This window comes from Muscardinus avellanarius (genome assembly GCF_963383645.1).
Source record: "Muscardinus avellanarius genome assembly, chromosome: 4".
NCBI classification, from domain to species: Eukaryota; Metazoa; Chordata; class Mammalia; order Rodentia; family Gliridae; genus Muscardinus; species Muscardinus avellanarius.
This window is the reverse complement of record NC_137789.1, coordinates 39978982-39997329: the sequence shown is the minus strand read 5'-3', so window position 1 is coordinate 39997329 and position 18348 is coordinate 39978982. Positions and strand designations below refer to the sequence as shown.

Genomic DNA, 18348 nt, shown 5'->3' with positions numbered 1-18348 from the left:
AAGGATCTAGTGCATGCTTGGCAATTATTCTATCACTGATCTACACTCCAGCCCTGATAGAACACACCTCGGTGAGAAGCTATGAAAATCTTTGCTGAGTCCCCAGGACAGTTCCCGCTATATCTCTTCTAAAGCTTGGGTGTGTCACCTCTTCCCTTAAGTGTGAGAGATGTCCCAGCAGCATTGTGTAAGAAATTCTTACCCCTACTTTTGTCTTTAGCTTAATTTTTTCCAGAGTTGGTATATTTTGCTGACTACACAAAGAAGGCAAAGTCAAGAAGTAATTACAAGTTATAATAAAATTACTATGGTAAACAATATTAGTAAGCTGAATTTCTTTTTGCTTGGCTTGGAGAGTGGAGTTTCCTTGAAGAAAGAATGAGGACATTTGAGTTTTCCCAAAGTTTATTTCCAGGAACTTTTTGCCTAAAACAAATCAGTTCTTTTTCTTTGTATTATAAATTCTGTTTCCCAGCTGTACTGTTTTTTTTTTTCTCTAAATTGCTCAGCTTGGAAGACTATTTCCAAATAAGTAGACCTCAAAGTGTTTCATAAGTTAAATACCACAGAGAGGGAAGCCTTCTCAGGATCTTTGTGATTGGTATTAATGGTATGTGTTGTTAAAGTCCAAAATCACATGTTTTCTGACCCTTCTGTTTGTTATTTTTGTAAAGATTAGGATTGCCTATTTTTAGGCCTGCTAATGCCATTTTAAGTGATCAAAGTAGTATTTGCTTTATATAAAACAAAAGCAACGCTGGGTGTGGTGGCACACACCTGTAATCCCAGTACTTGGGAAGCTGAGACAGGGGGATCACAGGTGCACAGCCAGCCTCAGAAACTTAGGAATGCCCTTCACATCTTAGTGAGATCCTGCTTCAAATTTAAAAAAGACCAAAATAGGGCTGAGGGTGTAGCACAGAGATAGAATGCCTCTGGGTTCAATATCTACTACCACAAAATACATACATACATATATACTGAAAAATCCATTTTACAAAGTAAAAAGTAAAAATACTTCTTGCTCCCCAAACCCATTCAAAGGGATCATATCCTTTTAGGCTTTTAAAAATAAGCATAAACAAAATAATAGCTAGATAGGAGCCGGGAGTGGTGTCACATGCTTGTAATCCCAGCATTCAGGAGGTTGAGACTGGAGGATCTCAGTTCATGGACAGCCTCAGCTACTTAGTGAGGCCCTCTGCAACTCAGTAAGACCCGGTTTCAAAATAAAGAATAAAAAATTGGGCATGGGATGTAGTTCAGAGGTTGAATGCCTCTGCTCTGGGTTACATCCCCAGACCCGAACCAAAAAAAAAAAAAAAAAAGAATAGCTAGATAGAAAGATGGACAGATGGATGGATCGTTAGATGGATATGCATAGAGATACAAATAAAAATAGATACAGAAGTGGAAGTGGATATAATGGGATTATCATCCATACATTGTTTGCATCCTTAATAAATATTTCATATCAGCACATACAGAAATATCATTTTTATAGTTTCATTTCATTTTTATAATCTAGTTTTCTAGTTTTTAATCTCATTTTTATAATCTAATTTTCAATGGAAATTTGCATTCTTCCATAGTATGAAATTATTGTAACTCAGGTAACTAAAAAAACGATTCCCCCATATGATATTATAGTGAATGTCTTTGTATGTCCTTGCCCATTCGTGTGAAAACTTAATATTAAAAATAAAAACTATATTAATATAGCTATAAAATTTGATATATGTGTGCCAGGCACCATGATAATAAGCTAAATGCACTAATTTCATTTCATTTTCAAAACAGCCTTATGAAGCAATTACCATTATTAGTCCCATTTTTCAAATGAAGAAATCAAATTTGTGAAACTTAAAGGTGGTACAATTAGTATGTGGCCATGTTGAAATTAAAACATGGGAATTCTGACTCCAGGCTTTTAACCAGTATCCACAGGGAACAATGACTAGATCAACAAGTACGTACATTTAAGGCTTTCATAGGAACTGCCAAATTCTATCCAAAGAGTACACCAAAACATGCATACCTTTATTCTTTGACGTGCTGCAAATGGTTCACTTGCAAGAAACAATGGCAACCACACGTTTTCTAGCTTATTTAAGACGTGTTTTTGAATTTGTATTAGAACAGGTGCATCGAGCTGCTCATGAAGCATTCTCCCCCAGCCACCACTTAAACGCATTATCTAAGAAAATAAAAATTAAACAGAAACTACAAACCTGTGCTTTGTTAAAGAAACACTAATCGTCACTCCAAACCACTTGCAACACACCCAACAAGTGTCACAGTTTTTACTTGCTGTGTACATCTTCTGTTTATAACGTATACAGGAATATCGGACAACTTGGCTAATGTCAACAAAAAATTATGGCACACATGGTCATTGTTCTAGATGTGAGACACTGCTTGCTATGAAACACCGAAAAGAACACAGGACCAAGATTTGTGTTTTGTTTTGCAAGCCTGGGGATTGAACCCAGGGCCTTGGGCATTCTAGGCAAGTGCTCTACTACTAAACTACATCCCCGGCTGCCAGGTGCGGGATATTCATCCTCTGTGATCATAAGCAATGACACTATCTTCCATAGACCCATATCTTCAACTATAAAATTAGGGCATTCATCTATTACTTTTCTAAGTTCTCTTGTAGGCTTGGTATTCTACAAATCTGTGATTCTAGTCAAATTGGCCCATCTGAGAAAGCATTTCTTTTGTGGGTGAGGAAAATAAGACATCCTTAGTTCTGAGATCGTCTCAACTAAGATTCTATAAATGTATATTGCCAACAAATTCTGTGTTGGAGACAGAAGGCTAATAGTAATGGCAGTAAAGTAGAGCTGTCCCAGCAATCCAAGAAGAAACCAGAGGCAGTAAGAAAAAGAAAAATGTCATATTTAATAGATAATAGACATGCATAAAAAGGGCCATTTATAAAAATGACTTCTTTGTGGCCCAAATCTTCCTTCTACATAATTATTTGCATCAACAGCCTGTGACGACTATTTCCTACAGCAAAGCATTCTGCTTTCCACCTGTCTCCTTGGTACTTTTTCTTGTTTCTTTAACTTACTGAATTTAGCACTAATCTGGAATTTGTATCTTAATAATAATATTTAATATTGGAATGGACTTTAAGGACATTTAACTTATAGATACCTTAACATTTAATTTTGAATACTTAAATAACATATCAAAGGTGTCTAGCATATAAGTCATAGAAGAAATGAGACTCAGGTTATCAGCAAAAATAAATAAGTGGCTATATTTAATACTTCTAAATAGAAAATACGTTTCCATATTGATACCTGATTCTGCTGATAAAGAGAAGCAGGACTTTTTGGCCCAAAGAAGTATTTTTTATTAAGATATTTTTTCTTAATATGTATAGATTTTGCCTCTCTTTGATTTTGATCTCCGTATGTTATCCTTCGGAACTGTTCAATGTCTGTCCAACACATGAGGTCCATGCTAAAATGAAAATGAAGAGAGAGTAAAAGCATTTTTATTTACTTCTCTAAATACCAAACAAGTTGCTGGGATTTTGTATTTTTTTGGGGGGAGGTAATGGAGATTGAGGCCAGAGGCATTCTACTGCTGAGGTAGACCTCCCAGCCCTATTTTATTTTGAATCAGGATTTTTTTATAAGTTGCTAAGAGCCTTACTAAGTTTCTGAGATTGGACTCAAATCTACAGTCCTCCTGTCTCAGCCTCTCAAGCACAAGTTGCTGTTTTGACAGATTTCAGAAAATGGCATCTGGAGTAGTTAGCACAACTGATTCGAAGAATGCAATGTTACCTCTGTTCTTTTCCCAAGCCAGTTACCTGGATTCTATATATTCCCACAACCCTGGCAAAATAAATGAATGATGACAAAGAATATTAGGATTAGAAAAAAAATCTATCATCTTACTGGTGAAGTCTCAGAGCTCTTTCATTAATGATAGACTAATACTAATTTCAAATATGGGGAAACTTTCACCAAGAGCATGTCCATTTTACAACAGGCCCAATTTAGAATAATCCTCATCACTATCAAAGGAAACTATATATAGAGTAATATTTGGTCCCCAGTTCAAGTCAGTTTGTTAACTGTGAAAACAAATATATGATCAAACTTTAATTTATATTAGATAAATATGTTATAAAGTTATGATTCTGTTTAAAACTGTTATTCCACTTACATTTAGTTTAATAAAAATTATAGAATGTTATAATCATTTCAGTAGCTTAATGAAATATAAATGACACTTTTCAGAAATAGTAAAGTACTGGTCTAGATAAATGCAAAGGAAACAGCAGAAAAAAGTAAATAAACAACGTATACTGATGCTTTAAGTGAGCCAATGTTAAAAGTATCAACAAACATTGAGTAACTATGTAAAATAATATTTTAGAGGTTGCTACAATAGAAGGCATTCCAATGAAAAGTAACCCATATAGATTTCAGATAATTATGGTCACGTTTTTAACAACATAGGTAGAAATCTAGTACCAAATAATTACTATAATGTGTTGAATCAAAACCAGTAGTTTAGAAATATTGTATTTTAAGTGAGAAGTACATTTTTAAAAGGTTAAGTTCCTCACCTTGAAGAATGAGCATCAAGAAACTGACGGAAATGTTCAAACTCCAGTTTGTTGTTAAGCAAATCATTAAAAGTAAAATGCTTGTATTCATCAGGAACATTATTCCAATATTCTGTTTGTTTAGAAATATCAGGGCTTGATAAAATACCAGTTCCGATTTCACCAGTGGTGTCCTAGTGACAGAATATTGTTATAAATATCTCTTAAATGCAATAAATTATTTACAATTTTAAATAGAGAAACTGAAAGAAAAATCCAACTTTTGGGCCAAGGCTTTTTAAAAATCCAGTGGTAGAACTCAATAAAGAATCTCGATGGAGCTGGGCGTGGTGGCGCACGCTTGTAATCCCAGCATTTGGGAGACTGAGATCAGAAGATCGCGGTTCATGGACAGCCTCAGCTACTTAGTGAGGCCTTCTGCAACTCAGTGAGACCTGGTTTCAAAATAAAGAATAAAAAATAGGGCAGGGGGTGTAGCTCGGAGGTTGAATGCCCCTGGGTTCCATCCCCAGACTCGCACACACACAAAAAAAGGATCTCGATGGTTTGGATTCTAACCCATATCAGATTCTATTCTTTTTGTTCATTCTGATCTCTTCTTTTTTATGAACATTTAGTTTAAACATTTACTATACACAAAGCAATTGTTTTTAATATTAATTTTATTATATTTCTTAGTGTATGTTTTTGTAATACAAATAAAACAATATTCATATATAATATCATTCAAAGATAATCACCATTAATATGTGTATATATCTTTCTAACCTTTTTACATACTATATATAGTTTATTAAAGTAAAGATATGATTATGTGCCTATGTGTGGTTTTGTAACATAGTTCTTTTTCTTAACAATATATCATGAACATAAAAAGTCCTCCTATAATATAAAAAATTACAGGTAATATAAACTATTTGTCTACTGGGTATCCTTCTGATGTAATCTTTATGTAAAAGTTAAAGTTTTAGGTAATTTTAAGGCCTTTGCTGTTTTACGGACAGTTTACAAGTCCTAAAGGGTAAAGATCTAGAGAGGCTTATTCTTTGAGAATCTATTCCTTGTGTAATCCCTTAGATATTTAATTCATTCTCCATTTTCAAAAATATTTTTTAATTTATTTTTATTTTTTATTGGTGTACCGCATTCATACATCATAATGGGATAAAAAAAAAAACTTGTGTAGATATACATGCACACATCGCCCAGTTAGCCCCTACCCCACACCATTTTCTCCCCCTTCCTCCTTCCCATGCTTGGCTTAGTGGTTGACATCTAATATTATAACAATTTATCCAAAATTAACAATGATAATATCACATAACAGATTCATTTGTTTGATATCAAACTTTTGATCACTTAGAGATAACATTTCAATATTTCTCTTTGCTTTCTTTTTACCAGAGGATATTTTTTCTTTTTTTTAAGGTGAAACTATCATACATTTTCTTCCAGAAAAAAATCTATCCAAACATGAAATATGAACTCTAAATACCCAAAACAATCTCGAAAAAGAACAAAGCTAGAAGATGTACATTTTCTGATTTCAAACCTTATAAAGCTACATTAATTGAAACAGTCTAGTATTGCTATAAAGGCAGATATATAAACCAGTGGAGTAAAATAAAAACCCTAGAAACAAATTCTTCCATATATGGTCAAGTTATTTTTGACAAGGTTTCCAAGAACATTTGGTGAGGGAAATAATGATCCTTTCACTAAGTATTGTTGAAAAATAATAATTACATAAAAAAGAATAAAGTTGGATCCTTACCTAACACCATATACAAATATTAACTCAAAATAGATAAAAGACCTAGATGTAAATCTTTAAGACTATAAACTTTTAGAAGAAAACCTGGGTCATAACTCTTCACAACATTGAAATTGGCAGTGGTTTATTGGATATGATTTTAAAGGTACAGGCAACAATAAAATAAACTTCCTAAAAAATAAAAAAATATTGTACATCCAAAGACAATGTAAAGAGTTAAAAGTTACTGATAGAATGGGGCAAAAACATTTCCAAATGCTATATCTGAAGGTATATTAATATTCCAAATAGAAATCCTAAAAATTAGCAACAATAAAAGCAAACAATACAATTTAGAAATATGTAAAAGACTAAAATAAATAATGAATCTCCAAAGATTTTAACCAATAAACACATGAATATATTCTTCTTTGCTTAGTTGTCTGCTGGATGGAAAATCTTGTTTCTCTGGTTCTGGTGTGTATTACCTATTTCTTCTTTGTAGTTAATTTCTTTGAGTAATTTCTCTAGTGCTGGTTTTAAAGACATAAATTCCTTCAGTTTCTGTTTGTCATGGAAGCTTCTTATTTCCCCATCTAATTTGATATATAGATGTGCTGGTTAGGAAATTTTTGTCTGGAAGTTGTTTTCTTTCAGAGTTTGGGATATGTTACTCCAAGCCCTTCTGGCTTTCATGCCCTGGTTTGGGAAGTCTGGAGTGATTCTAACTGGTTTGCCTCTGAATGTTACTTGGCCTTTTGTTTTTGTTGCCTTTAAGATTCTCTGCTTGGCTTCCACAGTGGTCATTTTGACAATTATGTGGCATGGGGAACCTCTTCTCTGATCCTGTCTAAAGGGAGTTCTATACGTTTCCTGGACCTGTGTATCGATCTCTTGCTTTATGTTTGGAAAATTTTTTGCTATTATTTCTTTGAAGATATTATTGATCCCTTTGGTTTCACCTTCTTTTCCCTCCTCTATTCCGATTATTGTTAGGTTAGCTCTCTTAAAATGGGCCCATATTTCTTCAATGTCAAATTCCTGCTGTTGAATTTTCTTTTCTAAGTTATAAATTATGCATTCGTTTTTGGAGTGATCATCTTCTAGGAGCGAGATTCTATTCTCCATGTGGTCTAATCGATTGGTTAGACTTTGAATTGAGGCCTTTACTTCAATGATTGCATCCTTTATGCCTTTTAGCCTCTCTCTAAATTCTTTTCGAAGGTCCTGTATTATTTCTACAGTTATATTCCTGATTTGATCTTCTGGAGATTTCTGAATTTCTGTGTTATCAGGTTCTGATAATATGGGGTTGTGGGCATTCATTGCTCTATTTTTGTTCCTCTTTCCCATGATTTCAGAAGTTGGTGCCTTCCCTGGATCACTACAATTTCACTTAGGGTGTTCTGTATCTCGAGTCTGTGGTAATCTCTGCCACCACTACTCCTTCACTGGGTTGGACTGCAAAATCTCATAGCCAGGGAGATTATCAAAGTCCCTGGTCATGCAGTACAGGGATTTCTCCTTTAGGGGTGGCAATTTCACTCACGGTTATTGTGCATGTTGATCTGGAGCTGTCATGGGTGCAGTGAACTCGCTGTCACTGCTGGCAATATGGTGCCACTGTCACGCCCTCGGCCATGAGGCTGGAGCTGCTGGCAATATGGTGCTGCTGCCATGCCCTCGGCTGTGAGTCTGGAGCTGGTGGCAATATGGCGCCGCTGCCACACCCTCGGCTGAGAGGCTGGTGTATTTCGTTTCTGGTTTTGAGTTTTGTTCTGAGTCCCTAGAAGGCGTGATGATGTGGACCACTGGGAGTTTTTGACATTCTTTGCACTGAAGGAACTGCTGAATTACACCCAAATGATCCGCAGCTGCTCACTTCAACTCCTTGCTTACCTTTACTCTCTGGATCCTGGTGCTGTGAGGGAAGATGGTGCCAGCACGGCCCCGCTGCTGCACTGCGGGCTTGATTTCTGGTCTCCGGTTGTTCTTCTAGTCTTTTTTTTCTCTGTCCCTTGTGTTTACATTTTTTATTTCTCTGCTGATGGTGTTTTCTGGCTATGAAAAGCGCTGATTTTGTGGCAATAGAGATCAAGTTTTAGCAGGGCTCGTAAACGCTGCTTTTCTCAGTCACCATCTTCCCGGAAATCTCTCAAAAATAGTTTACCATTAGATAAATTATTTTAAAAATCAATTGTCATTTTATAGAAGAATTATAGAGTGTTATATAGTTTACAAAGTATCTAAGATATTAATTAGTATCTCTAATAGAGAACCTCTGTGTCAATAAAGCAACTAACATGAAGCTTACATTTTAAAAAATAACTACTATTTTTTAAAACTTTTTCTCTTTCTTTCTTTCTTTCTTTCTTTCTTTCTTTCTTTCTTTCTTTCACAGTACTGGGGATGAAACCCAGGGAATACTCCCTCTGAGCTACACCCCCAGACCTACCTATTTTTTATTCTTTATTTTGAAACAGGGTTTCACTGAGTTGCAGAGAGCCTCACTATGTAGCTGAGGCTATACACAAAACACTATCCTCCTGTCTCAGCCTCCTGAATACTAGGATTACAAGCATGCACCACCACACCCAGCTTTAAAGCTTTATTGTACGAGGAAAAAAAATCCAGGTAAGAAGAAATTAAAAAAAAAAAACACTCAGAACTCTATTAACATTTTGGTGAATGTGTTGTAGATATTTCTTTTTACATTATGCATATATATATATATATATACACACATATATATGTAGAAATACACATATAATTTTACATAAATAGAATCAGACTATACTGATGTTTTTGTTCCATAGGTTTTTATATAATAATGTGTCCTGGACATTTTCCAGGTCAAATTAAATGCCACTTTATATAGATGAACACATTTCATTTTATGGTTTTATGGATCTATTATGGTTTACTTAATCAATACAAAAGTTGCAAATTTATATATCAAAAATAACATACTTAGCCAGAATTGGTGGCAAATGCTTGTAATCCCAGTGTTTGCAAAGCAAAGACAGGAGGATCACTAGTTCAAAGCCAGCTTGGCAACTTAGCAAGGTTCTCAGCAACCTAGTGAGACTTTTTCTAAAATAAGAAATAAAATCGAGCTGGGGGTGTAGTTTGGAGGTAAAAAGCCTCTAGATTCAATCCCCAGCAACACACACACACACACACACACACACACACAAAATATACACACACCAAAAAAATACACACAAACAAAACAAAAAACAATCAAACACACATAGACATTTAATATCCTAGTCAATCCTGTGACCTTTTTACTGACTTCTCTGATTTCTTTTTATATGTTTTCCTTTTATTGTTTTGTCTGTTGCTATCATACAAGTTTCTTTTCAGTTTAGAAAACTCAGTTTCACTCTTGAGATTTGACAACAAATACAAAAAGCTGCTGCCATACAGAAAATAACTAATGCCATTCAAGGGACTGTAAGCATCTAAAAGGCTCAAATTTCCAGTCTTAGCTAGTTTGAAAACGCAATTTGACGCCTTTTGCTGGTTTATATGCTTTGTTTTTCTGGCTCCATTGTTAAACGTGTTAATATGATTTGACAACTGTAAAATGCAGTATGCTGAACAAAGACATAGCCCATCCCTAGTTTATCAGCACATGATCTAATTAATGTAAGATCTTCTTATTGCCAGTATATAAAATGGTAACCTCTCGAGGATAAAACATTTGCTTTTCTAAGCAGAAGAGTACCTTACCTCGGGTTTCTTGGAAAAAGTCTCTTTATGCAAAGCCTGTAGCTTTCTGAAGTTTATGGAGTCTAACTGCCGAGCTTCTTCCTCCTGTCTCACCTAAAAAGTCATAACAGAGCTTTTAATATAAATAGAATGTACATTATGAAAGAATAAAGAACAAGATGTCCACATTTCCATTAACAATGGACTACAAAACAAACATGATTGCCAAAAAAAGCAAATCATTTTGGAGGCAAAAGCAAAAAGACCAACATAATTAAAAATATTAACTATAGCAAAATCACACTTCAAATGCATTCAATAAAAAATACAGACATTTTTATGTAGGGCCACTGTCAATCACTCTTCCTTTGTGGACAGTGTGTACTAACAATGTAAATATGTTGATCATATTTCCATTTTCTTTTGAATATAGTAGTCATGAAGGCAGATACTACTAGTTTTAGGAACTGATAAATTCACAGGAGAACAAAAAATTATCATCCTCTATATTGTTATTAGTCTATGAGCAAAGACTATTGCTATGGTGAAAGAGGAGACAGTCAGTCATCAAAACAATAGTCACAGCAGGTCTCAGTCTTTAGAGTTCCGTTGTTGTATTGTCAGGAAAGTAAGATCACTTCCCATCTCTCTATTGTAGGAAAAATCCAGTTTGACTAACTAGCATCCTGAGAACTTTCTGTATTTGATACCTAGCTTTGGGAGTCAGATTCAGTATCCATTTTGGGAAAAAGTCTACATAATACAGTCAACCTGGCTTTTAAAGAAATCCTCTGGGCTGAATTTAAGGAAGCTTCTAGAACTAAGAAGAGAGATTCATTTGTTTATCTTTTAAAATGTATATAACCAAGCTGGGCATGGTGGCCCACGCGTGTAATCCCTGCGCTTGGGAGGCTGAGACAGGAGGATTGCGCAGGTTCGAAGCCAGCTATGCTGGCTTAAGAGACCCTGTTTCAAAAAAAAAAAAAAAAAAAATATATATATATATATATATATATATATATATATATGTGTGTGTGTGTGTGTGTGTGTGTGTGTGTGTGTGTGTGTTTTAAAATGTATATAACTTATCCCATTCATTTTATAAGAATCATTACTTATGCCAAATCTTTTTGGTTTAGGAAAGTTGGTTATATAATGCCAAATCTTTTTCACCATTGCTGGATACCATGTACAATATATTATCTCCATGTAATAGAGTATATATTTGAAAAAATGACTAAAGAGAAGTTTTTAAATTTTGATATTCTAGACTTCTGGGAAGATGGCGACCAAGAGAAGCAGCACTTACAAGTCCTGCTGAGATCTGATCTCTGTTGCCTCAAAAACAGCATTTTATGAAGCCAGAAAATACTATCAGTAGAGGAATAAAAATGATAAATAGAAGGGACAGAAAATAAGAAGATTAGAAGTCTGACCAGAGAGCAGAAAAGAAACCCACCTGCCTTGTGGTGGTGGACGCCACACCAGCGCCATCTTGCCTCACAGCTCCAGACTCCAGAGACAAAAAGGAAAACAAGGACCTGAAGTGAGCAGCTGCAGATCCACGGATTGTAAGTCATCAGTTTTTCCTGAACAAATACCAGCTACAACTTCCAGCGGATGAGCTCACCACACCTTTCAGAGATCCACCGCGGAGCTCAACACCAGAAAAGAAACCTACACCCCTTGTGGCCCCACTATCTTGCCAGAGGAGGCTGAGCTCACTACACCTGCCATAGATCCAGACCAGTGCACACCAAAATCATAAGTGAAACTGCAGTCCCCACAGGAGAACACCCAGCGCTGCACCCCTAAGGACTCATTCAGCCATGATAAACTCCCTGGGTCTGAGATTTTGTGGTTCAATCCAGTGAAGAAGTAGTGGCAGCTGAGATTACCACACCCTCCAGAGATCCAGAGCAGCTCTCAATAACACCATAAGTGAAGTCATTGTTCCTGAGCGAAAATGCCCAGTCCAGTGCCCCAATAAACTCCCTGGGTCTGAGACTGCGGTGTAACCCAGTGAAGGAGTAGTGGCAGCTGAGATTACCACACCCTCAATAACACCATAAGAGAAGTCATGGTTCCATGGGAAATCACCCAGCCCAATGCCCCCAAGGACTCCCACAGCCCTCATAAAAATCCTTGGGTCTGGGACTCTGCATTACAACCTGGAGAGGTGGAAGCAAAGTCTGCTGTTGGACATAGGAGAGGCTCAGACAGACTCAGGCTCTGATCAGTGGAAAGTGTGGGGGAAGACCTACGCTTAAAACTAGACCCAACTAGTAGATCTCTGGGATCACTACAGACCTCCCAATCATGGTGAATGAGGAAAAGTCAGACCATACAAGCCATAGCTGTCTAGAACAGAGATTCCTCTGCTTATCTGCTGACACTTCTAAATTCCTACTACTAGTATTTGATCAGACATATATCCAGAAAAGATAAGATGCAAAGACATCATAAAAACAAGACTGAGAACCCTGAAAATATGAGAACTAGGAACAGTGAAGAAATAATGGAAATCATGAATACTGACCTACAAGAAATGCAAGAAGAAAAATTCTGAATCCCGATCTTCAATATAATGTAAGGTCTCAAAGCAAGTGTACAGGAAATGAAAGAGGAAATGGAAACACTAAGAAAGAATCAAAAAGAAGTCTGGAATGAAATAAAAGAGTCAACAAATAAATTGAAGACAGCAATATAAAGAAATTCTGGAAGATTAAATGAAATGGAAAATAGAATATCACTGTTAGAAGACAGTTCATTCAAAACCAAAAGCATAGTCAACAGCATACAGAAGTCATTACAGCAACAAACCTAAACATCCAACAACTATGGAACAATATGAAACATCCTAAATTATGGATAAAAGGCATTGAAGAAGGGATAGAGGTACAGACCAAGGGTATTCATAATCTCATCAGAGAAATAATCTCAGAGAATTTTCCAAACATGGAAAGAGACTTGGACTTAACATGTTCAGGAGACTTACATGTTAAGACAAGATAAAAGAAAAACCTCCCCATGCCATGTAATAATCAAAATGACCAATATAGAGGTCAAGAAAAGAATCTTAAAAGAAGTGAGAACAAAAGAACAGATAACATATAGGGGCAAAACAATAAAAATCACCCCGACTATACAACCCAAGTCATGAATGCCAGGAGAGACTGTTATGATATGATCCAGACCATGGAAGAAAACAACTTCCAAACAAAACTGCTATATTCAGCAAAGTTATTATTCAAAATTGATGGAGATACAAGTGTTTCAAAATAAGAATCTTAAAAAATTTATGAATTCAAAGCCAACACTAGAGAAAATACTTAAATAAACCATAATGAAGAAAAAGAAGCAAACTTCAGAACCAGAGAAGAGATGAAGTTTATCAGTGGGGCATCTAAGTAAAGAAGAAATAATATTATACCAAACAGAAGATAGAACACAAAATGACAAAAAAAAACCCACATTTCATAATAACTCTGAACATCAAAGGACTTAACTCACCAATCAAAAGACATAGACTGAAAATGTAGATTAAAAAACATAAACCAAATATATGCTGTTTGCAAGAAACTCACCTTATAGCCAAAGACATTCATAGACTGAAAGTGAAAGGATGGAAAAAGATATATCATGCTAATGGAGACCAAAAACGGGCAGGGGTAACAACCCTGATATCCAACAAAACAGACTTTAAGCTAAAACACATCAGAACAGACAAAGAAGGGCCCTTCCTTTTATCACTAGGAACAATCCACCAAGAAGATATAATGATAGTAAATGTTTATGCCCCAAATGTGAGTGCAGCTACATTTGTAAAACAAACCCTCCAGGACATCGGATCTCAAATAGACCCAAAAACAATAATATTGGGAGACTTCAACACACCTCTCATGCCACTAGATCAATCTTCAGGGCAAAAGATAAGTAAAGACCCTTCAGAACTAAAGAAACCTATAAACCAAATGGACCTAATAGATATATACAGAATATTTCAACCAGAAACAGCAGAATACACATTCTTCTCAGCAGCTCATGGAACCTTCTCCAAAATAGATCACATCCTGGGCCACAGCGCAAGCACCAGCATACTCAAAAAATGTAATATAATTCCCTGCATCTTCTCAGGTCACAAGGGAATGAAATTAGAAACTAACAACAGGAAGACCAAAATAAACTATTTAAATACATGAAGATTGAATGATGTGCTAATAAATGATGAGTGGGTAAGATCAGAAATAAGGGGAGAAATAAAGACATTTCTGGAATTAAATGAAAATAGACACACTTACCAAAATCTATGGGACACTTTGAATGCAGTGTTAAGAGGAAAGTTTATAGCATTGAGTGCCCACATAAAAAGAATAGAGTCGCCAGGTAAACAACCTAATGACACATCTCAAGGATCTAAAAATACTGCAACAGTCTAATCCAAAAGCCAGCAGAAGGCAGGAAATTATTAAAATAAGAGCAGAAATAAATGAAATAGAGAACAAAAAAAAAAAAAAACCCAAAGAATCAACAAAACAAAAAGCTGGTTTTTGAAAAGATTATTAAGAATGACAACCCCCTGGCCAATCTAACCAAAAGAAAGAAAGAATCAACTCAAATTATTAAAATTAGAAATGAAAAAGTATACATCACCACAGACAGTGGGAAAATTCAAAGGACTATTAGAAACTATTTTGAAAATTTATACTCCAATAGACTGGAAAACATGGAAGAAATTGATACATTTCTAAGCACATATAATCTACTTACATTGAACCAAGAGGACATAGCAAGCCTAAACTAACCAATAGGAAGCAAAGAAATAGAAACAGCAATAAAAATTCTGTCATCAAAGAAGAGCCCAGGCCAGGCGTGGTGGCGCACACTTGTAATCCCCACACTTGGGAGGTGAAGACAGGAGGATCACGCAGGTTCGAAGCCAACCTCACTGGCTTAAGAGATCCTGTTTCCAAATAAAATTTAAAAAATATGTCTGGGAGTGTAGCCCAGAGGTAGAAGGGTTCCATCCCCAGTACCACCAAAAAAAAAAAAAAAAAAAAAAAAAAAAAAAAAAAAAAAAAGCCCAGGCCCTGATTGGTTTCCAATTGAATTCTACAAAACCTTTAGTGAAGAATTAATCCCAATACTTCACAACTTGTTCCAGGAAATTGAAAGAGATGGAATTCTCCCAGATTCCTTCTACAAAGCCAGTATCACATTAATACCAAAATCAAATAAAGATACCTCAAGAAAGGAAAATTACAGGCCAATATCCTTGATGAACATAGATGCAAAAATTCTACAAAGCATACTAGCTATACACATTAAAAACCATATCAAGAGAATTGTGCACCACAACCAAGTTGGTTTCATCCCAGAAAAGCAAGGTTGGTTCAACATACACAAATCAATACACATTATTCACAATATAAATATAACTGAAAACAAAAACCACATGATCATATCAATAGATGCTGAAAAGGCATTTGACAAAATTCAACACCTATTCATGTTAAAAACACTGCAGAAAATTGGAATAAAAGGAACATATTTCAATATCATTAAGGCAATATACAATAAACCCAAATCCAATATCATATTGAATGGGGAAAAAACTGCAAGAATTTCCTCTAAAATCAGAAAGAAGACAAGGATGCCCACTGTCACCACTCCTTTACAATATAGTCCTCGAGACTCTTGCCACAGCAATAAGACGAGAGAAGGTAATCAAATGAATTCAAACAGGAAGAGAGGAATTAAAGCTATTCTTATGTGTAGATGACATGATCCTTTATCTAGAAGACCCAAAGTACTCAACCAAAAGACTACTGGAGCTGTTTAACCAATTTAGCAAAGTTGAGGATACAAAATCAATCTAAAGAAATCAGTTGTTTTTCTATATACCAACAATAAATCCACAACGAAAGAAATAAAGAAAATTCCATTCACTATAACCTCTAAATCAATAAAATACCTAGGAATAAACCTAACCAAAGACATAAAAGACCTTTACAATGAAAACTATAAAACATTAAAGAAAGAAATTGAATAAGACCTTGGAAGATGGAAAGATCTCCCTTGCTCATGGATAGGCAGAATAAATATCATCAGAATGGCCATTCTGCCAAAAGTGATCTACAGATTCAATGCAATTCCTATCAAAATACCAACAACATTCTTCATACACCTAGAAAAATCAGTCATTAGTTTTATTTGGAGAAAGGAAAGACCCAGAATAGCCAAAGCAATCCTCAGCAATAAAAACCAGGCAGGAGGCATCACAATCCCGGACTTCAAATTATACTCTAGAGCAATAGTAGTAAAAGCAGCATGGTATTGCTGACAGACCAGTGGAATAGAATAGAAGATACAGAAACAAACCCACATACCTATTGAAAAAGGGGCAAATTGATCTTTGAAAAAGGGGCAAAATTCATATGCTGGAGAAAAGACAGCTGGGAGAACTGGCTATCCATTTGTAGAAAGATGGAACTAAGTCCTTACCTCTTTCCGTGCACAGGAATCAACTCCAGATGGATTAAAGACTTAGAAATTAGACCAGAGACTGTGAAGTTATTAGAGGAGTATATAGGCTCAACACTACAACATATAAGCACAGGCAGTAACATTCTCAGTAAGACTCCAAAGCACAGAAAATTAAAGCAAGTATTAACAAATGGAATGGCATCAAACTAAAAAGTTTCTGCTCATTAAAGGAAACCATCAAGAACCTAAAGAGAAAGCCTACAAAATGAGAGAAGATCTTTACCAGCCGCCACTCTGATAGAGGACTAATATCCAGAATATACAAAGAGCTCAAAAGACTCTATCCTAGCAAAACAAATGACCCAATCAAGAAATGGGCAACTGAACTGAATAGACACTTCACAAAAGAAGAGATACAAATGGCTAATAGATACATGAAAAGATGTTCAACATCATTAGCCATCAGGGAGATGCAAATCAAAACTATGCTGAGATTCCATCTAACCCCAATCAGAGTGGCAAGCATAAAGAAATCAAATAACAACAAATGCTGGCGAGGATGTGGGGAAAGAGGAACTCTCTTACACTGTTGGTGGGAGTGCAAAGTAGTTCAGCTGCTATGGAGATCAGTGTGGACATTCCTTAAAAAATTGGAAATGGATCCACCATATGATCTGGCTATACCACTCCTTGTGTATCTTTCCAAAGGGGTTGAAATCAGAGAACTACAGTAACATATGCATACTGATTTTTTTATCAGCACAATTCGTAATAGCCAAAACATAGAACCATCCTAGGTCTCCATCAACAGATGAATGGATTGCAAAATTAAGGGAAATACACACAATGAAATTCTATTCAGCAATAAAGAAGAACAAAATAATGTCATTAGCAAGAAGAGGAAAGAACTGGAGAACATTATGTTAAGTGAGATCAGCCAAGCACAGAAAGAGAAAGGACATATGTTTTCTCTAATATGCCCAAACTAGGGACTATTAGGAATATCAGAGGGACTCCAGATAATGGAGGAGAAACTTCAGCAAAGCTGAAATGGAAGTGTAGGAGAGGAAAAAGGCTGAGGTTGGTTAATGGAGGAGCTACATTCGAATATGTGTAAAAGCATGAATGTAGCATGGTCAACCTGGACACTCATTGTTGGGAGGAGGAAGGGGAAACAGAGCATGGGAGAGGGCACCAAGCACAATCTGAATGTATGCTTTTTTTTTTTTTTGCAGGTCTGGGGCTGGAACCCAGAGGCATTTGACCTCCGAGGTACAACCCCTGCCCAATTTTTTATTTTTTATTTTGAAACAGGGTCTCACTGAGTTACAGAGGACCTCACTAAGTAGCTGAGGCTGTCCGCGAACCACAATCCTTTGGTATCAGCCTCCCGAATGCTGGGATTACAAGCGTGCGCCACCATGCCCGGCTATATGCTATTTTCAATATGATCCACATAAGAATAAAAAAATTAAAAAGAAAAAAAAGAAAAAGAAATTACAAACAAACAAATTGATATTCTAGTTTTTCTTAGTGTAATATACACATTTCTATAGTTTAAAAAGATGCTGTGCTAAAATTTTAGAACAAAGAGAAATTAGAAATGAAAATCTAATTATTTTGGTTATTGAATTCAGTAAGCCACAAAAGTTATTTCAGTCACAATCTAAAATGGTAGCTCTATCCAAAACTTTTTGGTATTAACTTTATCCTAATCAACTAACTTATCCTTTCCCAGGCTAAAGACATGACCATCTAACAAGCTGTTGAGTAGATATGAATGAAGAATAAC

The 18348-nt window shown here is 35.6% G+C and overlaps 1 protein-coding gene across 1 annotated transcript in view; it reads right to left on the bottom strand.

The window, feature by feature from the left end:
- RGS22 (regulator of G protein signaling 22) overlaps positions 1-18348 on the bottom strand; it is a gene marked incomplete at its 3' end in the record, with an annotated part of 176305 nt that overhangs the window by 54010 nt on the left and 103947 nt on the right. The window contains exons 15-18 of the mRNA XM_080694745.1: positions 10092-10184; positions 4601-4773; positions 3318-3480; positions 2039-2197 (exon numbers count right to left, since the gene is read on the bottom strand). Coding sequence (XP_080550871.1) covers positions 2039-2197; positions 3318-3480; positions 4601-4773; positions 10092-10184 — 588 coding nt within the window. The remainder of the gene's footprint in view (positions 1-2038; positions 2198-3317; positions 3481-4600; positions 4774-10091; positions 10185-18348) is intronic.